Consider the following 15,560-nt stretch of genomic DNA (forward strand, 5'->3'; position numbering starts at 1 on the left):
TCAAAAAGCCAGGTGCCATAAAGATTCCTCCAATTTGCTTGATAACAAAGTAGCATGCTCCTTGAAATATCTATCATAGATGGCTAATGTGCTTGCTTTGTTTATCATTACTACAGGAATAACAATTGTGATAAATATATTCTAAGATTTGTATTTGGCTTTCATCGTGTCCAAATAGCAGCATGCAATATCTTCCCATTCTGTTAGCTTCAGTTCCCAATAGGAATTTCAACTGTTCACTTAAATTTTACCAGTTCTGTTTCCCAGTGTGAGACCTGTCAAAGTGTGCCTTGGCTTTCTAGTTCCTTATTGGGATTTAATACTCATTAAACTTGACTGGAGGACTTAGATGCTCTCACAAGTCCATTTGAAAGGATCACATTCCAAATAATTCTAAAACCTGACATTTTTGTTAAATTCCAAACTATGTGGGTAAAAATATCATGAGTAGAATTAGAAGAAAGTCTGCCTGATTCTACCCACAATTACTTCATTTTGTTTTTAAAATTCCTGCTGTTATATTTATGTGAGCCTGAGGCCTAATAATAAATACTTTCTACTTACAGATGAAATCACTACTCATTGAAACTTTTGCCAAAGGCAAAAAAACAAAACAAAAAATCCCCAGAAAAACAAATAAATGAAAACCTTTACTAAAGTAATTCTCTTGAAACACATTTTATACATGATACTTTATGAGCACATTAAATCCTATTTGAGTAAAATTTCAAAACACAACAGTTGTCTATTATCCCCTCCCCTCCTAGAGGCATAGAGTCCCTACATTTTGTGAATGTCAGTGTCTCCCACAGCCTCGTGTTGAGCTTTTGCCTCAGGTCTAACAACTAACGCTATCCTTAGGTCAGGACGCTGCTCTTCTCCAAGTCAAAAGGCAGGTGGTCAGTTTCCTCTGACAGAGACATGGTGCTTCTTATTTCTCTGCCAGGATCTAACTCCTCTCTGTGTTCTGATCAGCATTTAGAGTAGTCATGCCATAGTAAATGCTGTACTTCCTATTATTTTTAGTTTAAAAGATCTGTACAATAAATAAGCCTCAACATAGTCTGTTCTGAAGAGAATGAAGTGTTTTGGCTGAATGTTATTGTTATAAACCAAGCTAGTTCAAAGGCACATTTAAATAGAAATCTGTATTCATTTCTGAAGGTTGTAGAACAAATTACCACAGCATGTTGGTTTAATGCAATAAAAAATGTATTGTCCAGTTGCAGAGGCCAGATGTCCAAAATCAAAATTTTGGCAGGACTCTCATCCTTCTGGTCAAGGAGAGAACATTTTTTCTTTTTTTTATTTCTTCCAGCTCTTGACAGCTTCCTATATTCTTACATTGTGGCAGTGAAAATCTAATCTCTACCTCCATGCTAACAGGCCCCTGCCACCTATGTCTGTGTCCTGTCAGATACGATTTGATTCTTAAATGGGTTCCTACCAGGCTCGTATTCAGAACACTTGATCTCCAGTGGTGGCACTGCTTTGGGAAGTTATGAAACCTGTAGTAAGTTTTGGGGCACATCAAAAGGATTCTGGGGGCCGGGCCTTTAAAAGTTATATTCAGCCAATAGTTAAGCACCACGCTCTCTGATTTCTGGTTCGCTGCCTTGTGATCAACCATTACCACATATTCCAACTGGTAGGACAGAGCTACTCTACCAGAGTTTCCGTGCTGTGATGGCCTGAAATCTGAAACCATGAGTCAAAATAAATCTTTCCTCTCTCAAGTTTTCATGTATTTCAGTTATAGAAATACAATAAACCCTCTTAGTTGAAAAAGTCTCTGGTCATTAATTTGGTGGGACATGACTTTGAGGGACTGCTCTCTGGTCAAACTGTAACAGCATCCTAAAGGAAATCAGCAGAAAGAACATGCCAACAGCCCTCAAAGATTCAGAGTGAACCTCAGAGGAGGTTTATACATCTGTCTACACATTCTTTGACTCTCTTCAATAAGTGAAGTGTAACTTCCTTCCTCTTGTACAAAATGGACTTGGTGGCTCACTTTGAACCAACAGAAAAACCTGAAAGACAGACCACTTGTGATTTTTGGAGAGTAAACCAAAGAGCATTCTCTCTGCCTCTGTCTCTGTCTGTCCCCCTCCCTCACCCTCTCGCCCCCAACACTTTTGTATTTCTCACTCCAAAGAAGAAAACTCCAATGTGAGTATTCGTAAGTATTGGGGACACCTGATAAGAAAAGGAGAGGAGCCAGTAAGGCCTCTCACCCTCAGCCGTGTTTTAAGGCATCTTGAAAATGATCTTACAACCCCATCAAATCTCCAGATGCTGACAATCCTTGTCAACCAGAAAAAATATATTTTGTCCCAGAACTACACAGCTAATCTTCCATATTCAGGACTTGAAAATATTGAGATAATATATACTCCTTGCTTTACCTACAAAATTACATAGTAACATCTTAGGCAGCAAAAATAAAACTAACACAATCCCTAAAATATTTATCCAGATAACATTGAAAACATACTTTCCCTACATTTAAATGTTCCTTGTGTTATGCCTTTATCGTAGCTTAGTTTTCAAAATAATTTCATTATGCAATTTTTTTTTTGATTTTTCGAGACAGGGTTTCTAGAAGAAAAACAAACATCAAAGAAAAAGAAGCTCAGGGAGGGTATTACTCTATTGGCAAATTATTTTTAGTTTTCTATCTTGAGGGTTTGATCCAACCCCAGCTCAGAGCTTTATAAACACATGGCAGATTTTCCTTTCCTTTGTATTATAATCATTTTGCCATGTCTCTTTTGTGATCATTTTTACTATGAGTTTTCAACAAATGTGCTTTACTTCATTGCTGCTGGAAAATCGCCTGTTTCTAACACTTAACAGTATATGTTGCATGCAACAAGCACTTTCTTTGGAGGAAATTATTTGTCTTTTGCATGAGGTATTTTTCTTTTGTTATGAATAGGTCCCATAAACATGGCTTGATAGAGTATCAAAACCAGCATTTGTATATATTTTGAAATGAATTTAATTCATTTTCTAAAAGGTGATCAAACGCAAACTTTTCAGTGTTACCGTATTTACTGTAAACAGCGACTCAACTGGCAAAGTGCTTGCCATATAAGCATGAAAACTGAGGTTAGCTCCTCAGAGCTCACATAAGAAAGCCAGACATTCCTGGTGCTGAGAAAATACAAATAGAAACATTTCAGGAATCACTGGAATTGTTTCCTGGCCACTCTTAAGGTGGTGAATTCCACAGGTATCCTCTGGTCTCTACACATACATGCATTGTCCCTTCAAGCACGCACGCATGTACACACACACACACACACACACACACACCCATGCACATACATAAGAACATACACATGTGTACATCGTAATTTAAGGTTGCTCATGTTTGGGGGGATGTTGCACATAAATGAGAGAATGCTCACTTAGCAGAAAATCCACTTTAGCATCTACAATTCTGGCCATTTTCATAAAATTTACATATGTCAGAAAGCCTGTCCTCAGATGAGCCTTGCTGTCATGTGACTTGGCGTCTATATGTTAAGTCACAGCGGACATGTCTGTAAGAGTAAATTAATTTACCTGAATTCCTTTCAGAGACGAAGCACCCATATAAAGAAACACTCCATACAACACTGGCATGGGGATAAACTGTAAGAGAACAATTAGAAGAATGCCTGGCATTATTTTCCAGCACACCATCATTCAGTTTTGCAACTATCAGAGAGGGGAAAGGACAGTTGAAAGCATGCTACGCTCAAGTATAGCTCAGAGTCGGAAGATGTAACTTCAAACAGTACCTTAGCATGTTTATATTTGTAACACTAAGCAGTGACTTATGCTGCCTGCAACTTAGTTACTCCAATCTGAAGGGAGATGCTAACCGTAGTGTAGCTGTAAGAATTTAACTTACTCTGAAACCTGCATGATTCCTAAGCAATGGTACTGGAAGCTCTATCGAGCCACAATAAACATTCTTAGCCACTTTAAAGACAATTTCCATTCTCTTTTAAAATAGTAAGATATTTGGATTAAAGATAAGGGGTGAAGTTTTCCTTTTACAAATTGGTCCTTCATTGTGGCAAATATTTGTTAACAGGTGAATTGTTCAAATTTTCTTTATTGGGTTAGCTCATTTTATCCTCTATTCTATTAGTTATATAACAGAAATAAGAGTTTTCAATGATTAAATACAAGAAGTTGCATAAATGAAACAATTAGATTAATATTTAATATGTTCAGCAATCAAAATGAATGATAAGCTATCATGCTGTAAGACTGCCTTTCAGAATTATATGACAAAAACCATCAGTCTTTACTGCTGTTCAAATTTAATTCAATAATTTTAAGTGTAGAAGTTACTAATGCTGTGTTTTGTGAGGCCTTCAAAATATAAAGCTGTCTGGGTGAGCAAGGCATGCTCATTGTCCTGTCAACACCACCGACTTACAATAAGATTCACTCTACAGACCGAATAATAATACTCAATATACAGATTGACAAAATACTAGAAACTTGAATTTGGATGGAAGTGCAGTGAGTTTAGTAGCTATCTACCCAGAAAGTACGACCTGTTCCATGGCATGAAAATTACAAATCAAAATTGTTACTGCCAGAGAGTAGAACAAAATTGTACTTTCAAGTACTTCAGGATTCTAAAATAGGACAAATTTTCATTTATCATTAGTGAAGGAGAATTATATAAACATTTTTTTAATTATCACTTTTATCTCATGCTGTGCAATGTTTACATATGGATGCCTATATTAAAATGATATATTAAACATATGAATGATGATTTCATTACCTTCAGAATGCTGGTCATGAAAACGGATGAACCCATAAGAATAAAAATCATGAGCCCGGTCACCCTCTGCTCTCGAATGCCGAGAAACTTGGGTTGTTCTCCTGGAGCAGAGCACTCAGATTCGAGCTTGAGGCTGTTGACATGAGTGATGGAGAGGACTGTGGCAGCCACAAACCATGGCAGGCCCATAATGGAGCAGACCCCGAGCATGACCGCCACCATTAACAGATCCAGGTGATAGCCACAACCTTTCTGTTAAAGACACAAAAGAAGGAGAAAGCAATGGTGTCACCAACACGGCCACTTGGCTTGGTTGAGAATAGAAACCACTTCCTGACAGTACTGAGAGGCCTTCCTAGCAGATGCTCCACAGCTAAGTTCTAAGATACTGTCTACCATACCGTGCTCTCATTTCAGGGATGATGTCTTATAGGAAAGTATAGTATCACAGAGCCCAACTGCTCTTATTTATTCTCACGTTTATCTCAGTGCCCTGTGATCTTATTCTCATTTTGTTTTCTTTTCAACAACCAGAGACTCCAGCCATCCCCTGAAATAACAGCATTTGTGTCTCTGCCTCCTCTGTAATCCCGCTCCGCTCCACTATCACTATCCTGCACTCAATGAGGCAGAAAATTAAGTAAGTAAAGTGGGTGCCAGGATGTTCAAAGACTGCTCCTGATTGGCTGATTGGGTAGGTCTCTGAGGAGACAACCAAAGATGCTGAAGCGCACTGCTGTTCACAGAGGTGGAAAAAATCTTGACTTACACTGTGACTTGGCTCTTACTTCATTATTTTCAGTACTACTTCATCAGAGTCCATGCAACATAACGACCAAAAGTGTCTGTTCTGGAAACTTATCGCTGGGTTTAAATGACAGCAAGCACAGGGCCCGTGTGGCTCTGTATCAGGTCCTCTGTGTACATGTCATGGCTGATAGTTTGGTGGGACTCCTAACAGTGGTAGCATGTGTATCTCTGACTCTCTTGCCAGTCTTTGGAGTTCTTTTTCTTCTATTGAGTTGCCTCAACCAGCCTCTATATAAGGGCTTTTGCTTTGTCTTACTGTATTTTGTTTTCTCCTGTTTTGGCTGTTGTCTCTTGGAAGCCTACTCTTTTCTGAAGAGGAAATGGTGGTGGAGGGTAGATCTGGGAGGAGTGGAGGGAAGGGAAACTGTGGCCAGACACATTATATGATAGAAGAATCTATATTCAAAAATATATTTAAAATGAAAATAAGTAAAGGCTCAACAATGGCCTTAGGTAAATCATTTAACCTCTTGGGCCTTTTCTGAGCTGAGAGAAGTTGATAATGTCATAAAAGGTATCTCATTAGGTTGTGATAATTAAATTATTTAATTCCAGAAGTGATTGAGATTAGTGTCTGCTCTATCATAAATACCAAGTGCATGTTAGGTTCTACTATAATAAATCCAAGTTTAAGGACAGATAACATCAAATCATTTCTCAGTACTTTCTATAGTTTCTTAGCATAATTATTAACAGACAAGAGACAATCAATAGATGTTACAGATTGAACTTGTTTTCTCTCTCTCCCCTCTCTCTCCCCTCTCTCTCCTCTCTCTTTTTCTTTTTATCTCTCTCTCTCTCTGCTCTCTCTCTCTCTGCTCTCTCTCCTCTCTCTCTTCTCTCTCTCTCTCTCTCTCTCTCTTTATACAGGGTCTCATTATTCTCATTATGTAGCCCAAGTGTCCTATAATTCATTATATACACAAGCCTGGCCTTGAACTTGACAATCCTCTAACCTCTGCCTCCTGAGTAGAATGGCTTTTTTAAAACAAGGAAACATATATTCTTGAAACACATATTAAAATCTAATGTAATAGTTATAATTATAGAATAAATAGAGCAGTTACATTTGGCCTGGTAGTGAGAATAAAACACCCAGGGAGATCTAGAAAATGAGAAGCCATCCTGGCATCAGCATAATCAAACATGCATAAGAAGAAGACTTCAGCACAACGTTTCACAAGCTATAGGTTAATAGCAGGAGACTCACTATCTTAAAGAACAGCGCCTGAAGCAGTTACAGGAGTGCTTTGTTCTAGGGAGTGCAAATCAGAGTGTGAATTAGAATCTACCCAAATTCCTGCCTCCAAGGGGATTCAATGCAATTGTGCCTCTGGAATTGTTTTAAATTTGTGGTACTACCAAAAATGAATTTGTATTTATGAGAAGTGCCAGGGGACACAAAAGAAAGAGATGACAGACCCCTCCCTTTTCAATATTGTCGTTTTTAGCACATCCTTAATTTCTAACCATCCATATTCACTAAATTTAATAATATGGAGAAAAGAAAGTCTTCCTCCTAAAAATAATTTCCTATGGCTCTTATTGTTTTTTTTTTTTAAATAAATGTCAATAGTGGAATTTTGGATTTCTGGAAGTAGGCAAGATAATTATTTCAGAGAGAACAATTCTGTCTTTAAAATGAATACATGATTTCCCTGAATTATGCTGCACAATAAGTACAATTTGACTTAATGCAAACCAAAGGAGATACGGCAATTCTGACATTTTCATTCATTAATCAGCATCCTTCTTCTTGCCTTTCTTTTAAAATGTTTTTAAAAACTTGTTCGTTGCAAACAAATTATTAGCTGATTAGGCATGCCAGCCAAAGGGAAGTATCCTTTGTCAGAGAGAGACCTCTGCACCTTGTAACATATTTCTGTAGTTTTTTTTTTTTTCAAAATAAAGACAGAACTGTAGCTTTTATTCTCACATTCATCCTTGAATCATGGGAAATGGACATATGGGAGGAAGAGGGAGCATAGCAACAGGTGATGCTACACCAGACCCCACTAAAACCAACATGCAGCAAGACAAGAGGCCAGCCAAGAGGACCATCTGATACCCAGATGCCACTGCTGAAGAAATCATTTCAAACTTGGCAGCAATTTCCTGCATCTGTCACGTTAACCACATAAAAGACTATAGATTGACATGAGGAACCAGGCTGACAAAGAGGGCAAAAAAGAACATATCAAATGCCATAGTCATCAAGGGAACGTGGTGCCAAATGAATGCTGTGAATGCATTCATTTGCTCCAGTGATCTGGGATTGTATTGCTGTTTATTAAAAATGATGTCAAAAGAAGCCTGAACTGTCTACAGAAACATGTAGAAAATCCCAGAGCTGTATCTTAACAGAAACTTTCTCTTCTACAAATAATGTCTCGCTTTATTTCCACTTTCACAGAGTATGCTCTAAACAAAACCAAGCTTTTGTTTTTAATGCCTTTGAAAAGGATTTAGTTAATCTTTGCCTACCCCACCCCCAGCAATTCTACAGGGAAATCCTAAATTCTAGAGAGTGGATGGATTTATTTGCGCATCTATATAATATATAATAATTATCCTGGTCATATTTTTATTTTTGTGGCTACTTTAATGTTTGCATGACACAAAGACCAGTGGGGTGATTTGGAGTTTTGCTAATTTATGCTCCCTTATTCTTGGGTATAGTAAATTACCTAACCAATGAGTCAGGTAGTTTGAGTAGCTCAACACCTTATTGGGTATTTACTAGTACAAAACTATTATAAAAACATTTTTTGATGTTATGAAAAATATGATGTGAATGAAAATGACTAGTTCTGGAAGTGAGGTGCAGAAAAATCAAAAGCTCTATAATACATTTGGAAGAGAGCTAAGATGACAAGATTCTAAGATGATGAAGAGACGGTGTGCACTCGGATATCTGCTGCATTGACTACCACAGGCTTGTGCAGAAATGAAAGAACGCAGTCCATGGAATGATGTTCCAACCAAGGTCGTGAGGAGCTTAAAGTTAAAAATTAATAAAGGCTGGAAGTATAGTTAGCTTGTGATTTGGGAATATACTCAGGGAACTTCTTTTCATGAACATGAAGCTCATGCCAAAGCCGGGAAACTCTGAAAAAATTTCAATAGGCAAGGAGAATAGCCATGGACAAACTGTTATTCCTAATAAATGGTATTGTAAGAAGTAATACTTTTGTTGTCAAAAGGAAAATCAGCAACAACAGAATACATCATAGTGGAACATATAGGAGAAAATGGCTATAGACAAATAATAATAATAATTAATAATGATGATGCTTTATTGTTGTTAAAGTATGACAATGCTGGAGGGACCCTGTTTTGAACACTGAGTGTAGAGTGCTCACAATGGCTGAGGACAGACTGACTACTGTGGACAGACAGTGTGATGAAGCCAGTCTGTTGTTCACTAAATCCATGCTGACTTAAAATTTATATTTAAAAAGTTAAATATATACTGATTTATTCATGTAACAAAAGAGATAATGTAACATACCCCGTGTTTATTTCATGGACTGGATATTAAAAAATTGTACTTCTTTATTCCATTCTACCTATTTGAGTACTTTGAAGAAACACTAGAAGAACATTCTACTGTATGCTAGCAACACTGTATGCAGTGTAAAGGAGGAAATGATGTATTGATTTGGAACTTTGGAACAGTTATAAATGTCAAGGACATACTCTGTTTGTAAGAAGACTGAGGAGCAAGAGCAAGGGCCTGGGATGTACAAGATGAGTCTCTAGGAAGGAGCAGAGGGCATTTAATAGTTGAGGGGATGGTACCAACTTCAGCAAGTCTAGCTCTAGCCTTTTAAACATGATTCCACTACGGGCTAAAAATAAGCTCTACCTAGAGCAGTTTAAGGACAGCCTGTATAGACAGCCGAGCTTCAGCAGGCCAGTGGCATTTCTGCCTGTTATTACAAAGGCTAACCTACTCTACTCTTCGAAAGGCAAACAGTGACTTTATATCTTACTTTCTACCTAAATATCAGTCTTTCCATTCAATCTTAAACATGAATATAATGAAATACATTCATTAAAAATGATCATTCAGATTAAGTAGTTGGTATGGCCTTTAAGGTAATGGTCTTATGTGGAAAAAAGCAGGCACTCCGTGCACTGTGTAAACATTTGAGCTGGGCATGCTGCACTTAAAACCCTGAGTTTAGGCATCCCTAGAACCAAAGAAAAGCTACCTATGTTCCTGTGAAGAGGATGTGCAACGTCACTTTCAGATTAATGGACTATGGAATTTTCACTTTTCCCTTTAACTCTTCATATTCTCTGTTTTTAAAATCTAACTCATATAAACACAGAAAGGTAAAGATATTTTTATTTTTTAAAAAAGGGAAAAACAAGATGTACAGTTGTGAATGATTCCTAGATTTTAGAGTGTAGCAGGTAATACATTTTGTTGCATTGTGCTTTATTGACTACAGAGCTGCATGACTAGCTCTGCTGTTCAATAATGTAGTTTTACCACGAAGTCAGGGTGGCCTTGAACTCATGATCATCCTCCTGACTCAGTCTCCCAAATGCTGGAATTTCGAGAATTAGTCACAATATCTTATTGTGAAAATGTAAATTATATATCTTCAATAATTAAAAAATTTATTTAACAAAAACCACAAGCAAGTTGAATTAATTATTTTTTAAAAGAAGTTTCATCCTAAAATTGCTTTCAATAGAATGAGGAATGCTCATACTCTCTAATATTTACTGCAAACTCCTCAATATAATTTATTACAAATAATTGTACATTCTTATAACTATGCTTATTGTTATATCAGTGAAATAGTTTACACAGACATTTTAATTATCCTAATATTTTCTAAAATTGTACATAGCACAAGAGTTGTTACTTCAGCAAAAATTCTTGAGTTTAAAAGACATGCAGAGGTAGCTGGCAATTTCTTCAGTGTCAGAACAAAATAAGATTATGTTTGTCCTATTTTACAAGTTTTGATTCTGATTTAAAAATAATTAAATATAATTACTTCATTCCCCACCCCACCCTTTCCTGCTTCCTTCTTTCAATTTCTGCCATGTCTCAAACTTATGGCCTCTTTATTAATTGTTACATACATAACACACATGCACACACTCACACACACACATGGGAATATAATTTGCTGACTCCATTTAGTGTTGCTTATGTGTATGTGACTTCAGGGCTGACCATTTGGTTCCTGCAAATCAAATAGGGGCTCCACCCTGGCAAAGACTGATTCTCCCTCTCTCAGCAGTCATTAATTCCCTGTAGTTCTTTGTCTACTAACGGATCTGGTAAGGTTCTCCTCTTCCATATTAGCACGCGTCTTGGTATTGCCCTTGCTGCGGTTCATAGGTATGCATTTCCTATCTCACAGCACACCTCCTGTTCCTCTGGCTCTTATAGGCTTTCTGCCTTCTCTTCCTGTATTGATTCTGACTATTTTTAACCATTTGATATTTTGTGGACTTAGTTAACATACACACACACATACATATGTATATATACATAATATATATTTATATAATTATATTAAATAAAATCTACTTTTACTAAAAATCCACAATAATGCTCAAAAATGTCACATATAAGCTATAGTGTTTATGGGCACACTTTCCCTTTGTTTTAGGCATTACAAACAAATAATAATTTTTAAATGATATAATTCAGTGAAACATATCTGAAATATGGTCCCTTGTAATAACGAACATACTTGGCATCCAATAAAGAAATAGCAGAATCCCAGACAGAAGTCAAGTTGGTAAGTATTTCCTTACCAGAATTGAATATTTCACCAAGTTAATGGTAAGCATGCTAAAGTTAGAACCATTTTTCCCCTTTAGAAGTAAGGTTTCAGACTCGAGGATAGACAAATATTGCAACTAAAATTTTCATATCACCATAAGACAAAGTGTCCTGGAAAACAATAAAAACTACGAACCTGAAAACAGTATTCTATACTGAACAAATGTATACATATTAAAGACGGAACCTATGACCATCAATTACTATCAGCTGCATAAGAATCATTTGTATGATAATGGATGTTAAATACATACCTTTAGCTTGTGCTCTTTTCTGTTGATGATGACAGCTGTAATCTGCTGGTCCATGAAAATCAGAATAGTACAGAGTAAAGCTGGGATGATGGCAGCTATGATTGTCCACCATGGGTTTGGACCCAAAGGTGTAACAAACCAGCCACGGTCGTCTCTGGTAGGCTGAGAAAAAAATTTAAGCATAGATATCAGTAGCAAGATTGATGAATACCTAACCAAACTAAGTCATACAGATATAAACATGGAACTCTTAACTATGAAGCGATTGGCTGAGCATTCAATAAGTAATGAACTCACGGAGCATTCACATTACTAAGGACAACCCTCTGAGTGTCTTATCTTTTAACCTATTTTCTCTTCATAGAACAGTAGGGATGAAATTGAGGCATAGAGTGCCGTAGTAAGTTGTCTAAGGTTCCAGGGTTAATAATTAATTGAGGTCAATTTTTAACTCCAGCAGACTAATTAAAACATCATTCTCAATCAATACCTGTATTTAATAAGTAACACTAATACCTACTATTTACTGTATGCAAATTTGTCTACATTTAAGATTGCACATTGTACACTATGCTAGAAACAAGGCAGAGCTTTCTTTTAGTTTAGTGAATATATAAATAGAAGGTTTTGGTGTAATATAGTAACTTATTTCAGGTGTGTGCACAGGCTACTATATGAAAAATGAAAACCAAACCAAAACAAAACAAAACAAAAAACCAGAAACTGAGCCACATCATAAGCTCAGCAAAAGGTTCAAAACAAGGCTGCTGCTGGAAATGAGTCCCAGAGGAATTCATTATGATAGCAAATGATTCTCCGATTAAGTCCCTAGCTCTGTTTGACAGATGAGAAAACAGGCTGAGGCAGTAAATTTGCTGGCATCAAGGGCCGTCCTGCCTTTATAATATGGTTGGTATACTTATCCCAAGCCTAGTTTTTAATGTTTTTCAAACCCTATTCACTGTGCAGTTTCCCTCACAGTAATGCATGTCCCTCAGTTTCAGAATGTGTCCTGGATTTGTAGGCAAGCTGGACTGTTTGCATATCTTCCAACTATAATAGGTGATAGGAAACATTTAAGCAGTCTTGAAGTTTTATTTTTATTATTCTTTTTAATACCAGACAACAATTTATTTCTTAATCTATTAATGTATATTGCTCATGTTCTCATAAAAGTTTCTTATACTGGGTCACAGATCATCTATTAGATACAGAGGAATAGAAAAGCAGATAGATGTTACATGCTAGATAAATTCACCTTGAAAACACTTGGTACTTGTAGTTTTGGTGATGGGATCCCAATGGCATAGTCAATTAAAACCATACACAGAATTGTAAGAAAAACCGCAAAATCACTCACTATGGATCGAACCTAAAAATAATGAAAATATTGTTACTTTGAGGGAGCTATAAATAACTAGAAATATTCAGCAGTCTTGAATATGACCGCTGTGACATAATATCATGATGTTACTCTGTATGCACAGAGTAACATAGTATCATTAGCTATGCTATGCTACAGTCTGAATACATATCTATGTCTCTCACCCACACTTTTTCAGAATAAAGATTTATTGAACTGAAATAATGGTGGTCATTTTCTTTTTCATATTTATTTAAGGTATCTATATTATAAACCCAAGTATGTGAAAATTTGGAACACAGAATAAAGTTGTCTGGCCTGCATCAGGTGAATTTTAGGACTCTTGAATACACATTATATTTTAACATTATGAATCCAAAGGACCACTAAATGGCATTACTTGCTTTTATTAAAGAAGTGTTTTTTAATTACTTAAGGTATGACAATTACTAATATACACAACAATGTAGGCAAATTTTAAAATTTCTTTGAAATGAAATGAACTTTGTATAAGCCATTTTTTGAACAACTTCTCATTGTAGAAAGCCATTGTGCAGGGGTGCACAGTTCATGGTACACATGTGCAAGTCAGAGAAAAACCTCCTGAGATGCTGGCCCCATTTCTCACTGGCCTGGAGCCTCATCCAATAGCTCAGGCAAAGGCACATGAAGGAGTCACCTCTTTCCCCCTGCAATCTCACTGTGATCTCTGGGACCACAGGTGTGCACCAATACACCCAGCTTTCCCCCACCCCACCCCTTTACCGTTCTTGGACTCTGGGTTTAGGTTCTTATGTTTACAGAGCAAGCACTTCACAGACTAAGCCATCTCCCAAGCTCTACAAGGACATTTTTGAGTAGTTACTCTTAAAAAACTTTCAGTAACATTTGCTTTCTATTAGTATGCTTTTGCAACCCATGAACAAAGTCGTTAGATTCTGACATACAGAGAATGGTTCAGCTGGAAGGTGGAGGAGATAAGTCTGTCATCTTTTGTGAAGAAGATAGTGACCGAAAAGTCTCTGGAAGGAACTCTTCTTATTTACCAAAGTGGAATTTTTTTGAGATATTTATCTCAATCTGAAAAGTGTGTGTGTGTGTGTGCGCGCGCGCGCGGGCGTGTGTGCGTGCGTGCGTGTGTGTGTGTGTGTGTGTGTGTGTGTGCGTGTGCATGTGTGTGTGTGTTAAATCTCATCCTGGACCTTTTCATGGTGGACTCAGACCTCACAGATTTTTTTATTGTATGTTAAATATTGAACTCAGTTGATTCCGTTTCCTTTCTCAAATATACAGATACAAGCATGGTGGCTTGGGGTAAAGGACTGATGCATTTAAAACAAGAAAATCGTGTCCTAGTGCACAGTGCAAGGCTTCTCCATGTCGAGAGTGTAACACCGGTTCCTGTCAGGCTGGCTTAGGCCCCACTGCTCCCTGGGAAAGGAAGTGACAATCACTAATATGGCCTATGCTTTGACTTCCCAAATCTGTACGTGGGAAGGGAAGTGTTGACCTTTCAGTTTGAAGGAAAGCAGAAGAGCTTGTGCCATCTCTGGTAGCTATGTCACAAAGGGCTTCTTCCCAGCCCTGTTCTAGGACCTACGTCTAGCTTGCCAGTTCTCTCATAACCGTTCTACCAGTTCATGTCATTCCATCAGTAACTCTCCCCAACCTTGAGCATGTAGAATATTTAGTTTATATTTGGATCAGAAATATTTAAACTCAAGTACCTTGGTTGGGAAATAGCGGCTGGTCTTGAACTGCTTCAGGGTGGCTGACATGGTAACTGTGGAGAAGAACAGGATCACCGACCAGAAGAGAACATCCGGCACGTAGGGGTGGCCATGGCCACAGGCTCGCCCGACATACTCCCCGTGCAGTGATCTGCACTCCTGAGAGGAAGGGAAACACAACTGGTAAAGAACACTCAGTGCATTTCTTTTAGAAAACTAACACCCTATCAAACGCAGCTGAGACAACTAGACTGCTCACCCATGGCTCCCACAGAACTTAGGAGGTATGATACTTGATTTCAAGTTCTACTTGGATAGGTTTTTAAATCTGACATCGATTAAGTTCAAGATAACAGATATATTTTAAATGTGATAAGTTTGATAATGTAGTTTGTACTAACATCAGAAATATGATAAAGCATTTAAATATGTCATTTTAGTTTTTTTCACACCAACACCATAGACAGATATTTTCATTTATATTTGATACCAGAGAAAGCTGAGACATGGAGAAACCAAGCAATGTTTTTTCAGCCTCACTAATGCTATGTGGTAGAGCTGGGTGCATGCACTGCGCTTGTGATAGGCATTATAGACTAGTGCAGAACAGTAATTATTTTTAAAAACTAGTTCAACAATACTAAGAAGGCTATGAAAGGTAACAAAAAATGATGATATATATTTAAAGAAATGGAAATTTGAATCGTATACAGTAATTGTTAAATTCAAATAAGAAATGACAAAGAAATTCCTACATGAACAAGGAGAGGGTCATGCTTGCTTTGCT

At 37.2% G+C, this 15,560-nt stretch overlaps 1 protein-coding gene across 16 annotated transcripts in view; it reads right to left on the minus strand.

Annotated features, from left to right (window-relative positions):
* Positions 1–15,560, minus strand: part of Slc4a10 (solute carrier family 4 member 10) — a 458,674-nt gene that overhangs the window by 28,002 nt on the left and 415,112 nt on the right. For all 16 annotated transcript variants that reach the window (XM_085834843.1, XM_085834838.1, XM_085834841.1 and 13 more), the window contains 5 exons: positions 14,771–14,932; positions 12,939–13,052; positions 11,681–11,842; positions 4,799–5,050; positions 3,574–3,642 (listed from right to left, as the gene is read on the minus strand). In XM_085834843.1, the coding sequence (XP_085690969.1) occupies positions 3,574–3,642; positions 4,799–5,050; positions 11,681–11,842; positions 12,939–13,052; positions 14,771–14,932 (759 nt within the window). The remainder of the gene's footprint in view (positions 1–3,573; positions 3,643–4,798; positions 5,051–11,680; positions 11,843–12,938; positions 13,053–14,770; positions 14,933–15,560) is intronic.

This window comes from Mus caroli, unplaced genomic scaffold, assembly GCF_978045245.1.
Source record: "Mus caroli unplaced genomic scaffold, Mus_caroli_1 scaffold_2, whole genome shotgun sequence".
NCBI lineage: Eukaryota > Metazoa > Chordata > Mammalia > Rodentia > Muridae > Mus > Mus caroli.